This window comes from Danio rerio, chromosome 1 (assembly GCF_052040795.2).
Source record: "Danio rerio strain M-AB ecotype USA chromosome 1, GRCz13ab, whole genome shotgun sequence".
NCBI classification, from domain to species: domain Eukaryota; kingdom Metazoa; phylum Chordata; class Actinopteri; order Cypriniformes; family Danionidae; genus Danio; species Danio rerio.
This window is the reverse complement of record NC_141021.1, coordinates 720,001-742,332: the sequence shown is the minus strand read 5'-3', so window position 1 is coordinate 742,332 and position 22,332 is coordinate 720,001. Positions and strand designations below refer to the sequence as shown.

The 22,332-nt window shown below is 38.7% G+C and overlaps 3 protein-coding genes across 9 annotated transcripts in view; 2 read left to right on the top strand and 1 right to left on the bottom strand.

Annotated features, from left to right (window-relative positions):
- Positions 1–8,523, top strand: part of appa (amyloid beta precursor protein a) — a 42,483-nt gene extending 33,960 nt beyond the window's left edge. The window contains 7 exon segments of the mRNA NM_131564.3: positions 112–306; positions 1,407–1,460; positions 3,746–3,828; positions 4,167–4,313; positions 4,403–5,051; positions 5,133–5,227; positions 5,552–8,523. Coding sequence (NP_571639.1) covers positions 112–306; positions 1,407–1,460; positions 3,746–3,828; positions 4,167–4,313; positions 4,403–4,504 — 581 coding nt within the window. The 3' untranslated portion in view covers positions 4,505–5,051; positions 5,133–5,227; positions 5,552–8,523.
- Positions 8,524–11,879: 3,356 nt separating this feature from the next.
- atp5pf (ATP synthase peripheral stalk subunit F6) lies at positions 11,880–16,146 on the top strand. 5 transcript variants are annotated; one of them, NM_213307.1, is given in 4 exon segments: positions 11,880–11,921; positions 13,226–13,402; positions 14,976–15,229; positions 15,408–16,146. In NM_213307.1, coding segments are annotated over 2 exon segments (330 nt in total). In that variant the 5' UTR covers positions 11,880–11,921; positions 13,226–13,229; the 3' UTR covers positions 15,133–15,229; positions 15,408–16,146.
- Positions 16,147–18,200: 2,054 nt separating this feature from the next.
- jam2a (junctional adhesion molecule 2a) overlaps positions 18,201–22,332 on the bottom strand; it is an 18,195-nt gene continuing 14,063 nt past the window's right edge. Inside the window, 4 exon segments of one of the 3 annotated variants that reach the window (NM_001098264.1) lie at positions 18,202–18,420; positions 20,093–20,126; positions 20,300–20,371; positions 22,251–22,263. In NM_001098264.1, the coding sequence (NP_001091734.1) occupies positions 18,382–18,420; positions 20,093–20,126; positions 20,300–20,371; positions 22,251–22,263 (158 nt within the window). In that variant the 3' untranslated portion in view covers positions 18,202–18,381. 3 annotated transcript variants of the gene reach the window in all.

The window sequence follows — 22,332 nt, the reverse complement described above, 5'->3', positions numbered from 1 at the left end:
TTATAAATGATCATGGTCTAGTTAAGATGAACTCTATAATACTGCAGTGTTAGCGGTGTACTTAAGTGTGTGTGTGTGTGTGTGTGTGTGTGTGTGTGTGTGTGTGTGTAGAGCTGCTGCAGCGTGAGCAGCAGGAGATGTCCGCTCAGTTGGCGAATCTGCAGAGTGACGCGCGTGTGAGTTACGGGAACGATGCGCTGATGCCCGACAGCACCGCCGGCCTGGAGCTGCTGCCCGCCGAGGACACACAGGGGTTCGGCTTCATACACCCCGAGAGCTTCAACCAGCCCAACACACACAACCAGGGTACACACACACACAAATACACATACATAAACTCTAACACACACAAGAGGGTCCATTAGCCAAACACAGGCAATGAGAGTATACACACACACACACACACACACACAATGAGATGAATACACACACATACTCTCTCTCTCCCTCTCACACACACACACACACACACACACACACACACACACACACAGACACACACACAAGAGCTTCAATTAGCCAAATACAGGCAATAAGAGTATATACACACACAAACACACAATGAGAGGTACACACACACACATAAACACAAACACACACACACACACACTCTCTCACACATACATAAACACAAACACACACACACACACACACACACTCTCTCTCTCTCACACACACATAAACACAAACACATACACACACAGACACACACACACACACACTCTCTCTCTCACACACACATAAACACAAACACACACACACACACATGCAAGAGCTTCAACCAGTCAAACATACACAATGAGGGTACTCTCTCTCTTTCTCTCTCTCTCACACACACACACACACACACACACACACACACAAATAAAGAGATTCAATCGTTCCAACACACACATTGAGGGTATACACACACAACAAACACACACATACTCAAGCACACACACTAGAGCTATAACCAGCCCAACGCACACAACTAGGGTATTTAACCACACATACACTCACTCACCATCACAAACACACACAAACACGTATTGGTATTGATGGATTACTCTCCATAGGCATGTGTGTGTTTGCGCGTGTGTGTGTGTGTGTTTGTGTGTGTGCTTGTATGCATGTGTGTGTGTGTGTGTGTGTGTATGGATGTGTGTGAGCCAGATCACTGTGGAGAGCTCCATATGGAGGCAGATCTGGCATCTGCTGTCAGGAACACTGAGCTCCTCCAATCAGCTCTTCATTAACACACTGATTCACACCGCAGCGTAAAACACACACACACACACACACACACATACAGTGAAAGCAGTTTTAAAATGCATAGTTATTGTTCAGATATACAACGCAACACTCTTCCTCTGAGAGTTGTGTGATGAGGTCCGTCAGTAACTCAGGGCTCATGTGTTTTCCAGTTGAGCCTGTCGATGCCCGACCTGTTCCAGACCTAGACCTGGCAACCCGACCAGGTACCGACCATCACCGTCACACCATCACCAATATTATAATCAGATAATTATGAGTGTATTTAGTTATTGTGAAAACACCCTGCTTCATTGTAACACAATACTCTGAGTCCACAAATTCAGATCCTGACAGCTGTAAATGTGTTGCATGCAGAGAATATCCAACATGTGCATGCACTTCACTCAGAGACACAAATATGTGCATGTGCACGGCCAGAAGTGCTGATAACACACGTGTCTGTGTGTGTCTTATGACCCTGGCAGCTCCTTGCATCATCTAAAAAAGAATGGGAGAAGCTTAAATATACTTAAGATCATAACCAAGTTGCATCTAGAGCTGATCAGTGTGTCAAAATGATCAAAATATGCAGAGTAACATTATTGTTTAACAAATAATTTTTTTTTTATTAAAAATAATTTTTTTTTTTAAATAATTATTTGTTAATAAATTATTTTGTCGTTTATTTATTTATTGTTTGTTTAAATATTTTTGTTTGTTAAATATAATTTTTAAAAACAGGGCAGCCACATATCAAATATTGCATTGTTTAGCATGCTTTTGCATATTATAGTTCCCCTTCAATATTGCACGCACAGCAAAAAATGTCTTTCTAACTCAAGTCTTTTGTCTTGTTTCTAGTTTTGCTTTTTAGGAAGCATTTTCTAGACAAGTAAAAGCAATAGTGTTGTTTTAAGAAATAATGAGTCAAAATAAAGTGAGTTTTTCATTAAAACAAGCTAAATAATCTGACAATGGGGGAAGAGACGTAATCTTGTTTCCGCTTTGAAATAAGTTTATATTGCTTAACTCATTGGCAAATTTATATTTTGCTTATTTTAGGAGAAAAAATCACCTAATTTTAGCATATTATTTTTGAAAAGGTCGCAATACTTTGTGCTCCTCTAGAAAATGCTTCTTGATTTAAGAATTGTCAGATATCTGGACTAGTTACAACAGGGGTTTTCTAACTGTAAGTCGCACAGTGAACAAAGGTGGGTCGCTCAACGTCACATAGCTGCAGCTTTTTTTTCGCTCGACATTACAGGCACTGCTCTGTTTGAGCCCTCGCAATCTTCCGGTAGAGCTCGCGCTGAGCAGTAAGGGACCGTCGGAAAAGTGTTTATTTTTTTGTTTTTGTTTTTTCGTTTCTTTTTTTTTTTTTGGCTCCGTCCTGCGAGTTTTATTTTAAACACTACAAATTTTTTCTTAAATGAGCACAAACAGTTACTAAAGTAGTCGAATGCTTCATTATAGATCAGTGCATTCTTACATGATCACCTCTGTTATCAAACAAAACACAATGAGAGATTAATCTGCTGCTCTTCACTAAATAATAAGTAACTTTAATCAATATGCAAATACAATCAAAAGTGAAGTAGATTTTATAGCTTTATTTAATTTCTGTATAGGCCATTGATTTTAATAGGCTAAACCTTTTATTTATTGGTTAATATTTTCTAATGTTTGCTATATATTGAAGCTATTTGTTATCCCATGTTTTTTACATCCCAACATTGACAGATTGCTGATCAATAAATAGCTATAGTGCTATCTGTTAGTTTTAACGTCTAAGCTAATGTTATGGAAGGGCATAGATGTTATGGAAAATAGTAATAGTAATGTTACTACCCCTATCATTCCTTCCTCAAGCAAATGTGTAAATATTAGATCTATTCAGCCATAACGTTAATTGCATTAGCATATTTATCTGACGTTTTCCCAGCTTGTAGTAGTCGATCAAAAAGCCATTTAGTTTCTTATGACTACACTAGCAGTGGAGTTTACTGCGATATGACGGGGCTTGATCATAATCCAGGGGCTTGATCAAAGGTTGATCTTCTGAAAAAAGAAGAGGATCTATTTCAACAAAAAATGATAAGAGTTACAGCCAGCATCCCACAAAAAGTACTTTGAGCCTCATTTTGTGCATATCAAATCGCAAAATCCAAAAAGCCACAGCCATTTATTTTTGACTGCTTTAAATGGATACTTTTTTTTTTTTTTACCCATTTTTCCATATTAAAATATTATGGTGGGTCTTGAGATTGAATTACTTGCCTAGGTGGGTCCCGGAATAAACAAGTTTGGGAATCCCTGAGTAACAAGATAAAACTCAGCATAAGAAAAAAGTAAGGATCGTGTTTTTTGCAGTGCAGCCCTAGTTGCAACCCAAATATGGAGCTGAAACTTAAATGGAAAGCTTAGTTGTAACACAGCATTGCGCCTGGAGCTCCTGTTTTCCATGTATTTCCAGTGTTTAACATCCATGTCTGTGGTCATTTTTCAGTGTCAGGACTGAAGCCTGATGACATTCCTGAGCTGCGGATGGAAGCTGAAGAGAGACACAGTGAAGTCTACCACCAGAAGCTGGTACACAAACACACACACACACACAAACATATATATATATATATATATATATATTCAAACGTATTATCAAAATACAGCAGGAGTGAACAGAAATGGGACAGTTAGTTCCCTCAAGGTCAAATCTGCTTTTGACTCAAGTTTATTGACCTGTTGTTGTTGTTGTTGTTGTTGTTGTTGTTGTTGTTGTTGTTGTTGTTGTTGTTGTTGTTGTTTGTCAGCGCTGTGGTTGTGTGAGGGAAAGGGTACAGTACACTGTAAATGTAAAAGCTCAAGAAATGAATATATTTAAAAACCCTGCAGGAATAAAGCTGATCTTTCTCTTTGTCTCCTGCCTTCAGGTTTTCTTTGCGGAGGACGTGAGCTCCAATAAAGGAGCTATTATTGGCCTGATGGTCGGAGGCGTCGTCATAGCAACCATCATCGTCATCACGCTGGTGATGCTGAGGAAGAAGCAGTACACGTCCATCCACCACGGCATCATCGAGGTGCGTGAGTTCACACCGTCTCCACTCGCGGTCTAGAAATGAGCTGAATTCATGACATCGTGATTTGAGTTGAATGTTTTGATTGACAGGTGGACGCGGCCGTGACTCCAGAGGAGCGTCATCTGTCTAAGATGCAGCAGAACGGCTATGAAAACCCCACCTACAAGTTCTTTGAGCAGATGCACAACTGATGGAGCACCGTCACCCCTAACCCTCCCCGAACCCTCCCCGAACCCTCCTCAGACGGTGCAGGAGATGCCAGAACATCAACAAACATCACCGTTGGCCAGATCACGGTCAGAAATGAGCAATCAGAGTGAACACATAGTTCAGATTCAATTCAAATCACTGGTCAAAGTGAACACAATTTAGATTCAGTCCAAATTACTGGCCAAAGTGAACACACAATTCAGATTCAGTTTATGTTCATGCATAATGCAAATTTCAGTAGGATTCACATTTAATTGAATGCCTAATTCATATTTAGTCCAAATTCATATTACAAAACAAACACATAAATCTGATTCACTTTAAATCGCTGGCCATAGTGAACACAAAATTCAAATTCAATCCAAATCACTGGCAAAAGTGAACACAAAATTCAGATTCAGACTAAATCATTTTCCAAAGTGAACACATAATTCAGATTCTGTCCAAATCACCAGCCAATAAAACCACATAATTTAGATTCAGTTCAAATCAATGGCCAAAGTGAACACAAAATTAGATTCAGTTCAAATCACTGCCCAATGTAAACACACAAATCAGATCCAATTCAAATCTTTGGCCAAAGTGAACACAAAATTAGATTTAGTTCAAATCACTGCCCAATTTAAACACACAAATCAGATACAATTCAATTATCTGGCCAAAGTGAACACAAAATTCAGATTCAATTCAAATCTCTGGCCAAAGTCAACACAAAATTCAATCCAAATCACTTTCCAAAGTGATCACAAATAATTCAAATTCAAACCAAATCACTGGCCAAAGTGAACACACAATTCAGATTCAGTCTAAATCACCAGCCAATATAATCACATAATTTAGATTGAGTTCAAATCACCAGCCAATAAATTCACATAATTTAGATTCAGTTCAAATCTCTGGCCAATGTAAACACACAAATCAGATTCAATCCAAATCACTGGCCAAATTGAACGCACAATTTAGATCTAACTAAAACCACTGGCCAACGTAAATAAACAATTCAGATTTAGTTCAAATCACTGGCCAAAGTGAACACACAATTCAGATTCAGTTCAATTCTCTGGCCAAAGTGAACACACAATTCAGATTCAATTCAATTCTCTGGCCAAAGTGAACACAAATAATTCAAATTCAAACCAAATCACTGGCCAAAGTGAACACACAATTCAGATTCAGTCTAAATCACCAGCCAATATAATCACATAATATAGATTCAGTCCAAATCACTGGCCAAATTGAACGCAATATTCAGATCCAATTAAAACCCCTGGCCAACGTAAATAAACAATTCATATTCAATTTAAATCACTGGTCAATGTAAACACAAAACTCAGATTAAATCCTAATCACTGATAATATTCCTCCGCTACAGTAGGTCAGTCCAGGTTCTGGTGTATTCTGGGCTGGTTCTGGTGTTTTCTGCACCGTCTGCTCTCACACTACTAAATGAGTGAAACACTGGTGTATCTGAGGGCTGAACGTGCGAGACTTCCTCCGTCAGTCGCGTCTCCTTCCTCATCCTCCTCACACTGACTGCAGCTGTGCTGTGTTTGGTGACGCCGGTCATAGACCACAAAATCACTATAAATCTAGTGCTTACATTGATGTCCTTCTGAATGAGACCTGGAAATTGTTTGATTGTTTCTGATTTGTTTTTCCAAAAAAAAAAAAAAAGAAAGAATTTTGCCAAAAAAAAACAAACAAACATTTTTTTAGTTTGTGAATATTGAAGTAACGCAAAAAAGAAAGACTAGCTGTAACTGTGTAGTGCATGATAGAAAACAAAAACTGACGGGAAATACATGCTATTTGGGTCTTTTCTCACGTAGAGGCGTGTTAGCAGGGTTAAACTGTACAACTTGTGAAATGTGATTTGAGTTGCACAAGAAAAGAGAACTCGATTGGCTTCTGCTTTGATAGTTTTAAGCTGGATTAAACGGATTCGTGCTTTTATTTCAATATCATTTCTAGTTGTTGTTTTTTTATCAGGCTGAGTGGATCCAGCCGAAGCTGTCCATGTACATTTACTGTCTTCAATGTTTTCGTCCTATGCATTTCGAGAGATTTATTTACCTCCTCTTTTTGAACAGCTATTTAATTTCCGTTCTCCATTGGACTCGTGGTTGTCTGTGTTTTTTAAGCAGGTGTTGGGCTCGGGTGGGATTGTGGGTTATTCTGTGTATGTTTGTATGTTTTTCTCCAGTCGGTTTTGTGTTGGTTCATCACTCCGTGTGTGTGTGTGTGTGTGTGTGTGTGTGTGTGTGTGTGTGTGTGTGTGTGTGTGTGTGTGTGTGTGTGTGTGTGTGTGTGCGCAGATGTAAAAATCTCCTGTTTCTGGTGTTTCACTGCAGAAACAGATCCTGCTGCATTCAAACCACTGCAAAATCACAAGAAATCTGTTTCATTTAATTACGTTTTAATTATTTTGTGCATTGCAATTTTTTATTTGACTCCAGATTGTTGTTACTGCAATGAAATTAAAATATTATTTCAAGTATTTATCATAGTTGCATTTGTGCTGAATGTAATTAATGCATTATTATTAATCATGTCTAGAGATATTATTTTTATTACTGCATTAACACAAATCTGTTTAAAGTGGTCATGTGATACTTTTTTAATTAATTAATGTTTTATTTTACATTATTCTCTGAGCTCCACTTAAAATGTCATCAATATTTATACATCAAAACAAATCATAATTAACTATTTTCTGTCCCCATTTTTGACTCTCATCAGAACACACAGTTTGAGTGGGCGGAGCCAACAGACTCTGTAGTAAACACCCACTGCTCTGATTGGCTGAGAGTTTTGCATATTAACAAGGCTCAACATGCAATGATGTAGAAGTGGGATTGGCTGATGGTTTTGCATATTTACAAGGCTCAGCAGGCTGTGAAGTAGAAGTGGGCGTGGCTTATCCACCCTATTACATCACATAAAATACAACATTGCAGTGGTTTTGTCTGAAAGGCTTCAATATATTTCAAGTATTTATCATGGTTGGTTGCATTTGTGCTTAATATTAATTAATGCGTTATTATTAATCATGTCTAGAGATATTATTTTTATTGCTGCATTACAGTCATGCAGATCTGTTTAAAGTGGTCATGTGATACTTTTTTAATTAATTAATGTTTTTATTTTACATTATTCTCTGAGCTCCACTTATCATGTCATCAATATTTATACATCAAAACACAATCATATTTACAAATAATCCACAATTTTTCGTCCCCATTTTTGACTCTTATCAGAACACACAGTTTCAGTGGGCGTGGCCAACTGTCGACTCAGAAGGGAACACCCACTGCTGTGATTGGCTAACAGTTTTGCATAATAACAAGGCTCAGCTTGCAGTGATAGATATAGAAGTGGGATTGGCTGACAGTTTTGCATATTAACAAGGCTCAGCAGGCAATGAAATAGAAGTGGGCGTGGCTTATCCACCCTATTACGCCACATAATATACACCATTCCAGTGGTTTTCAGAGAAATGCTTCAATATAAGCTGATTTTATTTGATTTCTGAAACTTGTGGAATATTGATGAGCTCGTATATAAGCTCAATATATAAAGGGAATTCTGTGTTCTCACTTCATGACCTCTTTAACAACGCAAGCCAATATTAGTGGATCATTTGTCTTCGTGCTCATGCAAATCTCTTGTGATTTTGTGCTGAATGTGGTGTGATCTGTCCTGCAGCGTTAAATGATCTTGTCGTTCGTCTGTTGATCACTCACTCCTCCTCTTGTGTTTTGTTGTAGACACTTTCAGATTTAAATGATCTACAGATGATCAATAATAATCCGCCATCTGATGAATGTCAGTGGGAGCAGCGGTGCATCGTGGGTAATGCTTTGGGTTGCTGTGGTTTGATCAGATGTGCTGAAAGATGGCGATAAACTTCTTTTTCTCTGTCTATCGTTTGCTTTGACTGGAAAACTACTGCGCTTTCTACACTGTATTCCATAAATAAAGTTTCGAATGTACATACAGACCCACGTTTGGCATGCCTTGTTTGTTTACAGTGCACAAATCAGACCTACTCTCAGTTAGAACTGTAAATATTTGGGATTATTCAGGTGTTTATTTGATTGAACATGCATCTGAGTTAAATATAAAACTGATATCGGTTCATAAATAAACAAAGGGACAATAAAAGCATTTATTAAATATCATAGATGTCCATTTTTGATCAGTTTAATGTGTCAACATCTACATTTCTTCATATTGGTTGCTTATTTGCATAATTATGGTTCATTTGACCTCCATTTTGTCTAGAATGGACATGAATTCACACTAAATGTCTCCCTCTGCTGTCCAAACTGTGATATTCACTCCTAGGAACTTAGTTACTGTTACAGCTTATTATAATGGTCACATTTAGAGTCATGAATATTAATAACATACAGTCTGATTTTATAAATGGCACATCTTTTGTACCGTTTAGATATGACCTGATGTTTACCATTGCAACAATGAAAGCAAGTCATATCATTGATAAATAAAATACAACAATACATGTGAATTTATGTATGCAAATCCTGCAAACTGAATATTGAGTAGGGGGCGGGGTTTATTTTTTGCGCATGGAGATTAACATTTAGGGGCGTGGCTATCGATGTGGCTATATGGAGTCAGAAGAGTCTCAATAATAATTCAAGCAAAGACATGGAGTGCGTCTGAAGTTGCATACTTGAGTACTATATAGTACGCTGAATACAGTATGCAAGCCAAGCAAAATGACTGAATTCATACGCTGCGTCCGAAACCGCATACTTCCATACAATATAGTACGCTAAAATCAGTATGTGAGCTGAGTAGTATGTCCGAATTCATAGAATTTAAAAAATCAGTATGTGAGAAGTACCCGGATGACTTACTTCTTCCGGCGAGATTCTAGAGTGCGCATCCCTTGCATGCTGCGCTATCCCATGATGCCCCGCGAGCGAATTCATGAATGGGAGTAAATTGACGCAGGCAGGTCACGTGACCATGACAAAATGGCGGATGTAGTACGTCCGAATTCCATTCATACTTTTCACATTCATACTGTATAGAACGTACTTTTCTAACGGTCGAGCAGTACGTTTAAATTCTAATGCAGTACCTACTGAGTAGTCGGCGGTTTCAGACGCAGCCATAGAATTCGAAAAACTGCGAGTTCCCCGATGACCTACTACTTCTGGCAAGATTCTGAAGTTCGCATCCGATGGAAGCTACACTATCCCATGATGCCCCATGAGAGAATTAATGAGTGGGAGTGAACCAACGCAACTGGTTTCATGTGAATTTAGCCACACTTGTGTACATATTTTGCGTGAATTTAATTAGAATTTTTTGTGAATTATTATTGAGACTCTTCTGACTCCATATTGGCTAAGCATATTTCACCCAATTCGTCAAACTGACAGTGAAAGATTTTATTTAAAGATGGTCCAAACTACTTTTTTAAGTGGATTATTAACTTGCGTGGATAAATTGTTTGCTAACAACGTGCTAGCAAAATAAACATGATTTCACGTGGTCTTTATTGAATAAATGACCCAAACCAATTTTTTTTTTTTTTTTTATTAGAATATGCAAAAAGGTACATAAATTGGGATCATACAAATACAAAAAACATCAACAAAAAACCATAACAAAACAACAATAAAAAAAAAACAAAAAAAAAACAATATAGTCAGGTACTGTTAGGTGTGTGTGTGTGTGTGTGTGTGTGTGTGTGTGTGTGTGTGTGTGTGTGTGTGTCCATGTAAAGGTAACTTGGTGGAAGGTCAGATTACATACATTAGGAACAATATTAGCCAATAAATGAATCTAGTCTCGCAGATATAAGTAAAACAGATACAAAAGAAACCAGTCAGAGTTAGGGAGTAACAACTATGCTTAGTAATGTATAATAGAAATAATGACAGTAAAAAGAAAGAAAGGACAACAGTAATAATAAATGACAATGATAATAAATCACAAGTACTACCATAACTACTACTACTGCAGAAAGTTACTTATATTACTATATAATGATTAACTACTATTGCTGCTACTACAATCACAACCACAACTATTACTACTATAATGTCTACTACTGCTGATACTACCACAACAATGACTACCACTACTGATACTACAGCGTGTGCTACAACTAATACAACGTCTACTACTACTACTACTACTACTACTACTACCGCAATCACTGCTACTACAACATCTACATCAACGACATCTACTACTGGTACTACTACACCAACAACGATTACTACTGCTACAACGATACTTTTCTACTTCTGCTACCACTATACCAACGACATCAACTACTACAGGAACTAATACTTCAATAATCACAATTACGATCGATACTACTACAATGACTACTACTACTACTACACCAACAACGACTACTACTACTACTGCTACAACGACACCATTACTACTTCTGCTACCACTATACCAACGACATCAACTACTACAGGAACTACTACTTCAAAATACAATTACAATCGATACTACTACGATGACTACTACTACAACTACTACTACTACTACAACAACAACAACAATTACTGCAACCTTAATAATGATAATCGTATTAATACTTATATTAATGATAATGAAAAGATAACAGGAGGACAGGTCAGAACAGTGATAATATTAATGATAACAAAAGTAAAAGTAATACCATTAATGATAAAAGTGGCAGGGGGAAGAGGAGGGGAGGTTGGGAAATCAGGGAGAGGACAAGTAATAATAATAATAATAATAGTAGTAGTAAGTAGAAGAGGAAAGAGAGGGAAAGGAAAAAATAAAAACAAAAAACAGAAAAAGAACGCAAGGAATAGAAGAAAAGGAAAGAAACAAAAAGAGTCGAAAAAATAAAGTTCAGCAAATAAAACAATGAGAATAATAATGATAATTTTAAAAAGTAAAAATAATAATAATTAAAAAAAAAACATTACTATTAAATGACAATTAAATTAAACGACCCAAACCAATTTAAGAAACACACATCAGTATAATACCATACACCCTTTTGGAAATCAGATATTTAGAAGTGAATAACACACACATATATATATTTATATATATATATATATGTTGCCTCAGGAATATATGAGCTGTGCAGTTCTGCACTCGCCAGCAGGAGGCGCTCCACACGTTCACTTTCATTCTGAAGGACGACTAATAATCCAAACTGTGGTGAAATTAAAATATATATGCTGATTTTAAATTAATACTGTGTGGATGTCATTTGAGTAACTTGATGTACTTAAAGACCCGCCTCACTTCAACCCTGAGCGTGACGGAACTACGTCACTGCGCGTCATACCCACAAGCGCCCACGGTGATCCGGAAGCGGTTGTTCTTGTCGGTCTGCTGGTTGGTGTCAAACACAAGGTTAGAGCGGATTTTCTTTCATCGTGTTTATTCTGCATGTAAATATAATTTTATAATGTTTATGTGTGTGTGTGTTTATGTATTAGGAGTTGAGTGTGTTTGATCTGCGCGCGTGCGTGTGTTTGAGTAATCCGCGAACGCTGCCGCTAAATCAGCGCGTCCTGACGCTCTTCACGTATTAAAACTGTTATTAAACATGGATTATTATAGTCAGGAGATTCAGAAATACACTCGTGTTCTCAGAGATGTGTGTGTTTAATGTGCTGAACTGAACTGAGTGACCTTTGCTGAGCTTTACAAACTCAATCCAGCAAATATAATCAATCACTCCTGCTACTGAGATAAATCTCTATTTTTAAACTCTTGTTTGATATTTGAGCCCCTGATACTGTAAATGTCATGTATATCCAATTTATATTGTATTACAGTACATTGTACTGGCTTAATAAAAGCAATAAGCGACAAACACAATGAGTAAATCATCAATAAAGAATATTAATGACAGTTAAAGAGCTACACATAACGAGGGATTTCATTTAGTTTGATGCCAATATATCATAGCAACTTTTTAATTATAGGAGTAATCAATGACGTGTTGCATTATTAGAGATGTTTTGGAGTAAAGTTAATTCCCACCCAGACTGCTGATGCCCAGAGTGAAGCATGCGGGGAGATCACTGATGGTTATAGCATTCCCTATAGGCCCAATACTGGTGCTAGATGGGTCACTGGCAGGAACTATCGACCCATTCTGAAGGACCCAATGGGTCAAACACTGTATCCTGAAGGTGGTGGTGTGTATCAGGATGAAAATGCAGCAATGCACACAGCACTGGTCACTGAGTGCTTTAATGAAGGTGAAGTTCATGAAAGTACAAAGTAAAAATGTCCCATGGCCTGCACAGTACCCAGATCTGAATACTATTGAGATCTTTGGGGTGTTTTGCAGGTGTCAGGAAAGGTTTTCCTCCAGTGTCATGTAGTGACCTGAACACTATTCTGAGTAGGAGCGTCTCTAAATCCCAGTGGCTGCTGTGCAGGACTCCTGTCTGTCATTCTCAAGACTGTTATTGTGGTCTAAAACCAGGCCTTCAGTTTCATCGTCCTGTTTCATTCAACCCCCTAACATACAAAAAACAAAACGCACAATTAGAGTTTTGACAAATGCATACACACAAATAAAGGACAAAGGCTAAAATAGATAATGAAAGAGAAATATATATATATATATATATATATTTGAATAATACCCATGTGTTTCTCTCTCTCTATTGTTCTCTCTCTCTCTCTCTCTGTGTGTGCAGAAGCATGGCTCTTCACAGTGGATTTGCGCGTGTGTCGTCTCTGCTGCGTTCAGCGCTCAGCGTTTCTCTGCGCAGGAACATCGGCCTCTCCGCCGTCCTCTTCAACAAGGCCAAAGACATGGACCCCATTCAGAAACTCTTCCTGGACAAGATCCGAGACTACAACAGCAAGAGCAAGTGTGTGTCCACTAACTGACTTCACTGCTTGTGTGCTTCCTCACTTTACTTTCCAATAACTCCATTAAACCCAGATATACTCTCTTTATTCCTGAAGATGTTCAGTGAGCAAACTCTTATTTTATTGGATGAACAGTTTAATAAATCTGTTGAGTTGAAGTGCACCAACATGTACAGTGTACAGCAGAAGTTTACATTCAAAGGCTCAAAACCATTTTAAAACAAGTCCGCTGTTAATGTGAATGAACTTGTTCTCCTTTAGGTAAGTGAGGATGATCACATGTGTTTCTGTTCTGCTTAATGAGAGAGAGATTGTTTGGGAAATTGTTCTAACTCTTGTTGAAAGTCAAGTTTACACACAGTAAGATTATTCTGCCTCTGATAAAGCTCAGATGATGATGTCAGGGTTTTGGAAGTTTCTGATTGGCTAATTGACAACATTTGAGTTAATGTGAGGCACAACTGTAGAATAGTATTGAAGGAAAAGCTCATACACACTGCTTCCCTGTGTGACAACATGGGGGAATCAACAACAAAGCAGCCAGATTACAATTAGCTGAATGACACTGGGAAAAGACTGATGTTTGTCCTGTGCTCTGATGGAGCTAAGATTGAACTGTTTGGCCATAATGAGCAGTGTTACATTTAGAGGACAAAGGGGAAAGCGTACAAGCCTAGGACACCATCCCAACTGTGCAGTAAGGGGGCAGCATCATGTTGTGCGGCTGTTTTGCTGCAGGAGGAACTGGTCCACTTCACAGCAGAGATGTCATCATGAAGACAGAACATCATGGATAAATACTGAAGCAACATCTCAACACATCAGCCAGGACATTACAACATGGCCACAAATGGCTCTTCCAGACAGACCATGACCCTAAGCACACTGCCAAACTAGTCAAATGTGCTTTAAGGACAACAGAGTGAATGTTTTGGAGTGGCCATCACAAAGCCCTGATCTCAATCCTATAGAGAATGTGTGGGCAGAGTTGAAAAAGCTTGTGTGAGCAAATCTGACTCAGTTACAGCAATTCTGTCAGGAGGAATGGGCCAAAATTACTTTAAACTATTGTGAGAAGCTTGTGGAAGGAGACCCAAAACATTTGATTAAAGTTAAACAGTTTAAAAGCAAAACTAAAAAACACCAAGGAATTGTGTGTAAACTTCTGACTGTCTAGATATTAATTAGAAATTCTCTCATTATTCTGCCATTCAGCAAATGTAAATCATTTAGGTAATCCTGACAGACCTGAAATAGTAAAAGTTTAGTGATTTACCATCAGACATTTATTAAAATGGTTATGTTTCTTTTTTATAGTGTATGTAAACACTTTATCAACAATACTAACTTGTGTGCGTGTGCTTGCGTGTGTGCGTGTGCGTGTGTGTGTGTATGTATGTTTGTGCTTATATGTGTGTGCGCTTTGCTATTGTTGTGAATCACTCTGACTGTGTGTGTGTGTGTGTGTGTGTGTGTGTGTGTGTGTGTGTGTGTGTGTGTGTGTGTGTGTGTGTGTGTGTGTGTGTGTGTGTGTGTGTGTGTGTGTGTGTGTGTGTGTGTGTGTATCTGCAGGGCATCTGGTGGTGTAGTTGACGCTGGTCCGGTGTATCAGAAGAGTCTGGCGGAGGAAACCACTAAACTGCAGCGTCTGTATGGAGGAGGAGATCTCAGCAAGTTCCCTCAGTTCAGCTTCACAGGTCTGACATGTGTAACTTCAGCAGATGATTTGATTACAGCTCTACTTGGAAAGATTTCATTCATTTACATCGACCGGGACGAATCTGTGCAGTGAATCTGCTGAAATCAGAATCAATTACAAGCAAAAACAAGTGAATAATGGAGAGGGGTCTGGCTGCAGACCTGGTGCAGATGCAATCTGAGCTGCATCCAATGCTTTTTAATGGGCTCGCCCAACCACACCCCTAACCCTACCCGTCACAGTGACATCACTCGCTCCATTTGAGTGCATTGTGTCTGACATTGCATCGCTGAGTGATCTCAGCTTGCATCATGAAGGCTGCATCCAGATACTATTGGATAAATCGGTGTTTTCTGTGCAGCAATCAAACGTGCTCCTCGTCCTATAAATCATACAAAATAATCATGTGTAATATGTGTTCATCTTGAATGAGTGGTCTCCTCCTGTGATGTGACTATTGCAGATGCACACAGTGTGATACGGAGGCTCAGCCCTTATATTGTGCAGGTTTAGTGTTTGTTGAACATCAGCAGGTCTGTTCAGTGCTTGTTAATGACGGATCTTCTTCTTCTTCTGTTGTTTTCAGAGCCTAAGCTGGACGAGACGACGACTAAATGAAGCGCCTCTGTTCATCACTGCTGAAAACGTGCATCAATATTTAATAAAAAAGCTCTGGCTCAAAGATCAGCGTGTGATGCGCAGTTCATGCACTTCAGGTTATGCATCTGTACTCTTGCTCTTGTATGTGATTATTGCGTGTTGATATCCACAGATGAACGGTTTGATTATGTCTGCTCGTCTTTAAAATATCTGTCATCAGTTTAGTGTCCTCTGGTCAATGTAAGCTTTAAAAGTGCTCAGACGAAAACAAAACGACTACTGAATGTGCTGAGAATGTAAAGAGAGAGGATAAGCAGAGCATGTGATGCTGAGTGAATATATATTATAGAAAACACTGCGTCATCATCTTCATGATCCCGTAAGCTATGGCTTGATTTAAAAACTCATCAGTAAAGCTTAATATTAATAAATGAAGTACACTAATGTCTGATAATCTTGTTCATTTTATAGGAAGGCTTTTGTTTAGTGATTGTTAATATTTTTATTCTGCAATGTGGGACATGTTATTATTTTAAAAGCATTATCATTTGAGTGTTGCATATGAGTTTGCATTATAATTTAAATGTTACTGGGTAAAAATAATGCTTTATAATATATATATACACCGTTGTAGACAAGATTTGGATTTTTAAAATTGTTTCCCAAGTGCTGTTTAACAGATCAGGGGCATTATTTTGTTCAACTCATCTTTATTTCTACAGCGCTTTTACAATCTAGTGTCAGCAGCTGAACACCAGTCCAGACTTTCACACTATTTCCTATTTTGTCTTTTAAAGAAAGTCTGATTTATTGGAATAAACAGTTATTTACCAAAAATTCTTAAATTTTGTTGTTAGAAATTCATTAAAAAAAGGTTTTTAAAAGCATTGAAAAAAAATCTACAGGAAGGCATTAATGTCAACTGAGTATAATTATTATTATTATTCCAGTTATACAACGGTTGTCTAGATCTTGTCTAATATATATATTTTATTAAAAAAAACAAAAGACAAATAGTTGCAAAATTAATATAAATTTATCATCTTTAGCTACAAATTTTGTTTCCAATCTTTAATTTAGAGACTCAATAAAAAAATATAAATCAATGGCAACAGTGGCGCAGTAGGTAGTGCTGTCGCCTCAGCAAGAAGCTCGCTGGTTCGAACATTGGCGTTTCTGTGTGGAGTTTGCATGTTCTCCCTGCATTCGTGTGGCTTTCCTCCGGGTGCTCCGGTTTCCCCCACAGTCCAAACACATGCGGTACAGGTGAATTGGGTAGGCTAAATTGTCCGTAGTGTATGAGTGTGTATGGGTGTTTCCCAGAGATGGGTTGCAGTTGGAAGGGCATCCGCTGCGTAAAAACTTGCTGGATAAGTTGGCAGTTCATTCCACTGTGGCGACCCTGGATTAATAAAGGGACTAAGCCGACAAGAAAATGAATGAATATAAATCTCCTGGAAGGCATTAATGTCAACGGAGTATAATTATTATTATTTTTATTCCAGTTATACAACGGTTGTCTATATCTTGTCTAATATAAAATAGTTTTTTAATAAAAAAACAAAAGACAAATAGTTGCAAAATTAACATAAAATTCTCATCTTTAGCTACAAATTTTGTTTCCAATCTTTAATTTAGAGACTCAATAAAATAATATAAATCAATGGCAACACAGTGGTGCAGTAGGTAGTGCTGTCGCCTCACAGCAAGAAGGTCGCTGGTTCGAGCCTCCACTGGGTCAGTAGGTGTTACTGTGTGGAGTTTGCATGTTCTCCCTACCTTTGCGTGGGTTTGTGCTCTGGTTTCCCCCACAGTCCAAACACATGCGCTATAGGGGAACTGGGTAGGCTAAATTGTCGGTTGTGTATGGGTGTTTCTCAGTAATGGGTTGCAGCTGGAAGGGCATCCGCTGTGTAAAACATATGCTGGATAAGTTGGTGGTTCATTCCACTGTGGTGATGCTGGATTAATTAAGGGACTAAACTGAAAATGAATGAAAATATCTCCATATTGGTTATTAATGAGCACTAGTCTGTCCAAAACAACAACAAAAAAACAACACTTCTGGGAAAAATATGATAAATGATCACTGCGATTACAGCAACACTAAATTCAATCCACAGAATTAAACAACATTAATAAAGATAAACACTAGTGATGAAGAACTGTCTGAGATGGTGAGAGTCGGCAGTGTGTGAAGCTGCGCTCGCACTAGAGTTTGAGCATGAATGGAAGTCTATGTGGAGAAAAGTCCAGTGTGAGCGCAGCTTCAATCAGACGTCACCAATCTCAGTCCTGGAGGGCCGGTGTCCTGCAGGGTTTAGCTCCATCTTGCTTCAACACACCTGCCTGGATGCTTCAAGTATACCAAGTAAGAGCTTGATTAGCTTGTTCAGGTGTTTGATTAGGGCTGGAGCTGAAATCTGCAGGACACCGGACCTCCAGGAACAGGTTTGGTGACCCCTGATGTAAATGAATGAATTCAGAAGTAGAAAGGAGACGGGGACAAAAGAGTTTTATTAAAAAACAAAAGAAGACGACTGATTAAAATATACAATAACTGCTGATTTCCATCCTCACACTCAGTATACAGACATGATTGAGCAGAAATAAAGGCACGGCCTGTGTGTGTCAGACTGGTTTAAAGGCGCTGCTGATCCAATAATCTCCAATCATCAATCACAGCATGAAGGACTGCGTGTGCTTGAAGTCCTGAGGCTGCAGAACAAACGTCATTTCAGTCTTCATGTTCAATTCTGCATGTTAATGTTAACAAACAGTCAGGATATTTAAAAGCACCAAACAAACACGCCCACAACATGACAGACCACGCCCATTTTCAACATCCCCTTACTGCTGATTGGCTGAAGCAGACTGGTCAAAATGCTGTGCAAAAATGTTTTTCAAATATTAAGTGCATCATTACTGGCCACACTTCACAATACAGTAATGTTAGGTAAAATATTAACTATGAACTAATGATGAACAACACATGTAGAGCATTTATTAATGACAGTTCAACAGTTTACTAATTCATTATTAAAATACTAACATCAGTTAATGCACTGAGTTAACATGAACTCACAATGAGGGACTGTTTTCATGAACTGACAATAGCTAACATCAGCAAACACTGTATTAAATGTGCTGCTCATTGTTTGTTCATGTTAGTAAATACATCAACTAATAGAACCTTATTGTAAAGTGACCTCTCTTGATCAAATGAATATTAATAAAAAGAAAAAAAAAGAAATATATATATAGGGGTGACGCAGTGGGTTGCACAATCGCCTCACAGCAAGAAGGCTTCTGGTTTGAGTCTCGGCTGGGTCAGTTGGTGTTTCTGTGTGGAGTTTGCATGTTCTCCCCGTGTTGGTGTGGGTTTCCTCCGGGTGCTCCGGTTTCCCCCACAGTGCAAACACATGCGCTATAGGGGAATTGGGCAAGCTAAAATTGGCCGTAGTGTATGAGTGTTTCCCAGTACTGGGTTGCAGCTGAAAGGGCATCCACTGCATAAAGCATATGCTGGATTAGTTGGCGGTTCATTCCACAGTGCCAACCCCTGATTAATAAAGGGACTAAGCCGAAAAAAGATGATTGAATGCATATATATATATATATATAAAACAATTAATTTTTTTTAATCTGGGGAAAAGTGTATTTATTATCATTGATTATATTCTCCAGTTTTTATTAGTTGTTTTAAATACATTTTAAATTTATAAAAAAAATTAAACAATAAAAACTGAAGAAATAAAATATATGTGTGTATCCAGTTATTAAAATTGTTTATATATGAAGAGTTTAAGATGCAAAAACCTTTAAATGGCGTCTGAAGTTTTCTTTTAAATGAGTGTTTTTATCAGGCTCCTAAATAAAGATTCTGTAATATCATTTTTATGGCAAAGAGTGATTCCCTTTCAGGGTCCTTAAAGTAAAATAACTCCACATAAACAAAAGAGGCTGAGAAAACTTAGAGGTTTCCACATCTGAACTCTTCATATATTTATATATTTATATATATATTGATTAATAATTTATATGCAACAATTAATAAAATCTAGAGAAAGAATATATATTTAAAGAAATGTATATATACACTACACAATTTGGGGTCAGTGTGATTTTTAGGTGTTTTTAAATCCGCCTCTGCTGCTGTGAGGCCAGCGTGCTTCACTGAGACACCGTACATGACTGATGTAAAATGATTAAATATTAACAAAGACTAAATGTTCTTGTTGTGTGAATAAACAAATAGATTTTTATAAACGAGTATTTACTTGATTAATAAATGAGCATTAACTGAATGAAATATTCCTCCAGATTAATCGTGCTGCATGAAAACGTTTGATAAGAAATAACTGAAATAAGAAATGAAACCCTCACTCACTTCCTTTGGAGGGTGACTGTATCCTGAATGCTGACTGAAACACACACACAGAGAGAGAGGAACACACACCATATTCAGCACAGTGATCAATATACAGTACTCATGAACAACACACACACACACACACACACACACACACACACACACACACGTCACGGGGCCGCTCTCTCTGTACATGTGTGTGTACATGTGTGTGTGTGGACTCACGTGTGTTCGCTGGGGTTCAGATTCTGGCTGCTGATGTGTGTGACGCCGTGACAATGAGGGATCCAGAACGACCTGCAAACACACACACACACACACTGCTGCAGTCAAAGCAGTGCAGCGACTCATGCAGAACACACACACATGCAGGAGAGCGGCCGCTTAACCTAAACACACACACACATATCTATACACACACATATACAGACTACTACATAAACACACTCACAAACATGCATATACACACATACACATATACAAACTCATTTAGACACACACACACACACACAGTTACTGTTCATGAGACTGTAGTGTGTGTCCACTAGGGGGCGATCAGCGCTATTATACCGTCATCAGATCAACATGAGTCCCGCGTGTTCACTCAGCTCGCCCCCTAGTGGAGAATCACTGAACCGGTTTCAGGGTGCTCCTGATCTCAGATCAGTTATTCGAGTTTGCAGACGTTTTAATTGGACGTTTGTCAAATCAAAAGCTATAATATAATATTATAATCAATATATTAGTTAATAGTCTCCTGTGGACGTGTTTAGCAGAGCTCACAATCACACAAAGCCTTGATCATTTGTCAAGGATCAGATATTATACAGACACTTCATATTTATTGATATCAGATGTTAAGATACCTGCATGTATAGGTTACACTTTCCATGTGATGTTAGCAGTGTGTTTGAACGTCAATACCAATGACTGTAAAAAATATGGACGACGCGACAGCCCTTTTTCCCATTGAACGCCTTGAGGGCAAAACGCCTGCTTGACGGGCACAAACTGTCGCAAAAGACTGCTGAAATTGGAGCCTTGACATGCGCAGAAGGATTGTCTGATGGAGCCAGAGGAGGAGCCGTGAAAATGAGCGGAGTCGAGCTTCCAATCAAACTCTTTATGTAAAATCAACTACGCCCCCCGAACTTCTCAGCATGCGTTTGCTGTCATATCAACACAAATGGATTTAATAACGTTAACAAATATGAGGGTTTTATATATTCAATCGCGCCAGCTCCAGGCCGCAGCGCATAACTTACTCGCGGCGTCGCGGGCTGATTCCGGCTCGCATGCGGCAGCACCTGCTCGCTCGGCCGCCGCATCTGGCTCGATTGACTCGGACTGGAATCGGGCAGTGAGTCCAGGCATCCGGAGTAGGTCCAGCAGAGGTAACGTTAGTCAGTCTGAGCTCTAAGAGATAAGTCTCCGGCAGGCGAGAATCTAGCCGGAACTGTGTTTTGCTATCTGGGTGGCTAGGCGTGTATCAGCAAACTAATAAAGCCCGAAAAAAGCCCTGAACTTAGCGAATAAACAGTGTTCCACCAGGATCATGTATGTCAGAAACTATAGTTTACTGCTGAACTCATTTTGTCATGGTAAAATAACACAGAAATCGAATAATAACATTTCAGTCTACTTCAGTCTCCTGCCGAAGCTCAGACGCGCTGCTTTGAGAAACTGTCAATCACAGCTGTCAATCACGATGACACGCCCAGCATTAAATTACTGCTAAAAACAAACTGTTTACAAAAATGAAGATCTGCACCTATTTCAGCACAATAACCAGCGCCTTAATCCACCAGAACCATCTTACGGGACATTTTATTGCAAGTGTAATATTTTTTTTTATTTGGGCTCAAGTCTCCTTCATTAACACGGAGGAGGCGGGCTTTATGACTTGTACTGCAGCCAGCCCCCAGGGGGCGATCTAACGGCCGAAACCTTCACTCAAACGTAGGCTTGCGGCACACTTGGTCAATACTAATGCACGTTTGATCAGTTTCTGTTGCAGTACACTGCTCTGACCAGCAGGTGGCGCCAGCGTGTGCTGTTCCCACTTGAAGAAGTCAATCATTTGTTTTGAAGTAATACACACACACACACACACACACACACACACACACACACAGATTAGGTCTGTTAGATGAAGGTGGTAATGGAGTACTCTTACCTTCCTCTGTGTCCTGTGGGTTGAAGGGTCAGCGGAGAGAAAACAGAAAGAGAAATGAGGTGAGATATGGACATTCAGGACA

Coding starts and splice junctions, on each gene's coding strand:
- atp5pf (XM_087235416.1), top strand. CDS start 13,230: ATGGCTCTTCACAGTGGATTTGCGCGTGTGTCGTCTCTGCTGCGTTCA. Junction 13,403..14,975: donor GACTACAACAGCAAGAGCAA/GTGTGTGTCCAC, acceptor GTGTATCTGCAG/GGCATCTGGTGGTGTAGTTG.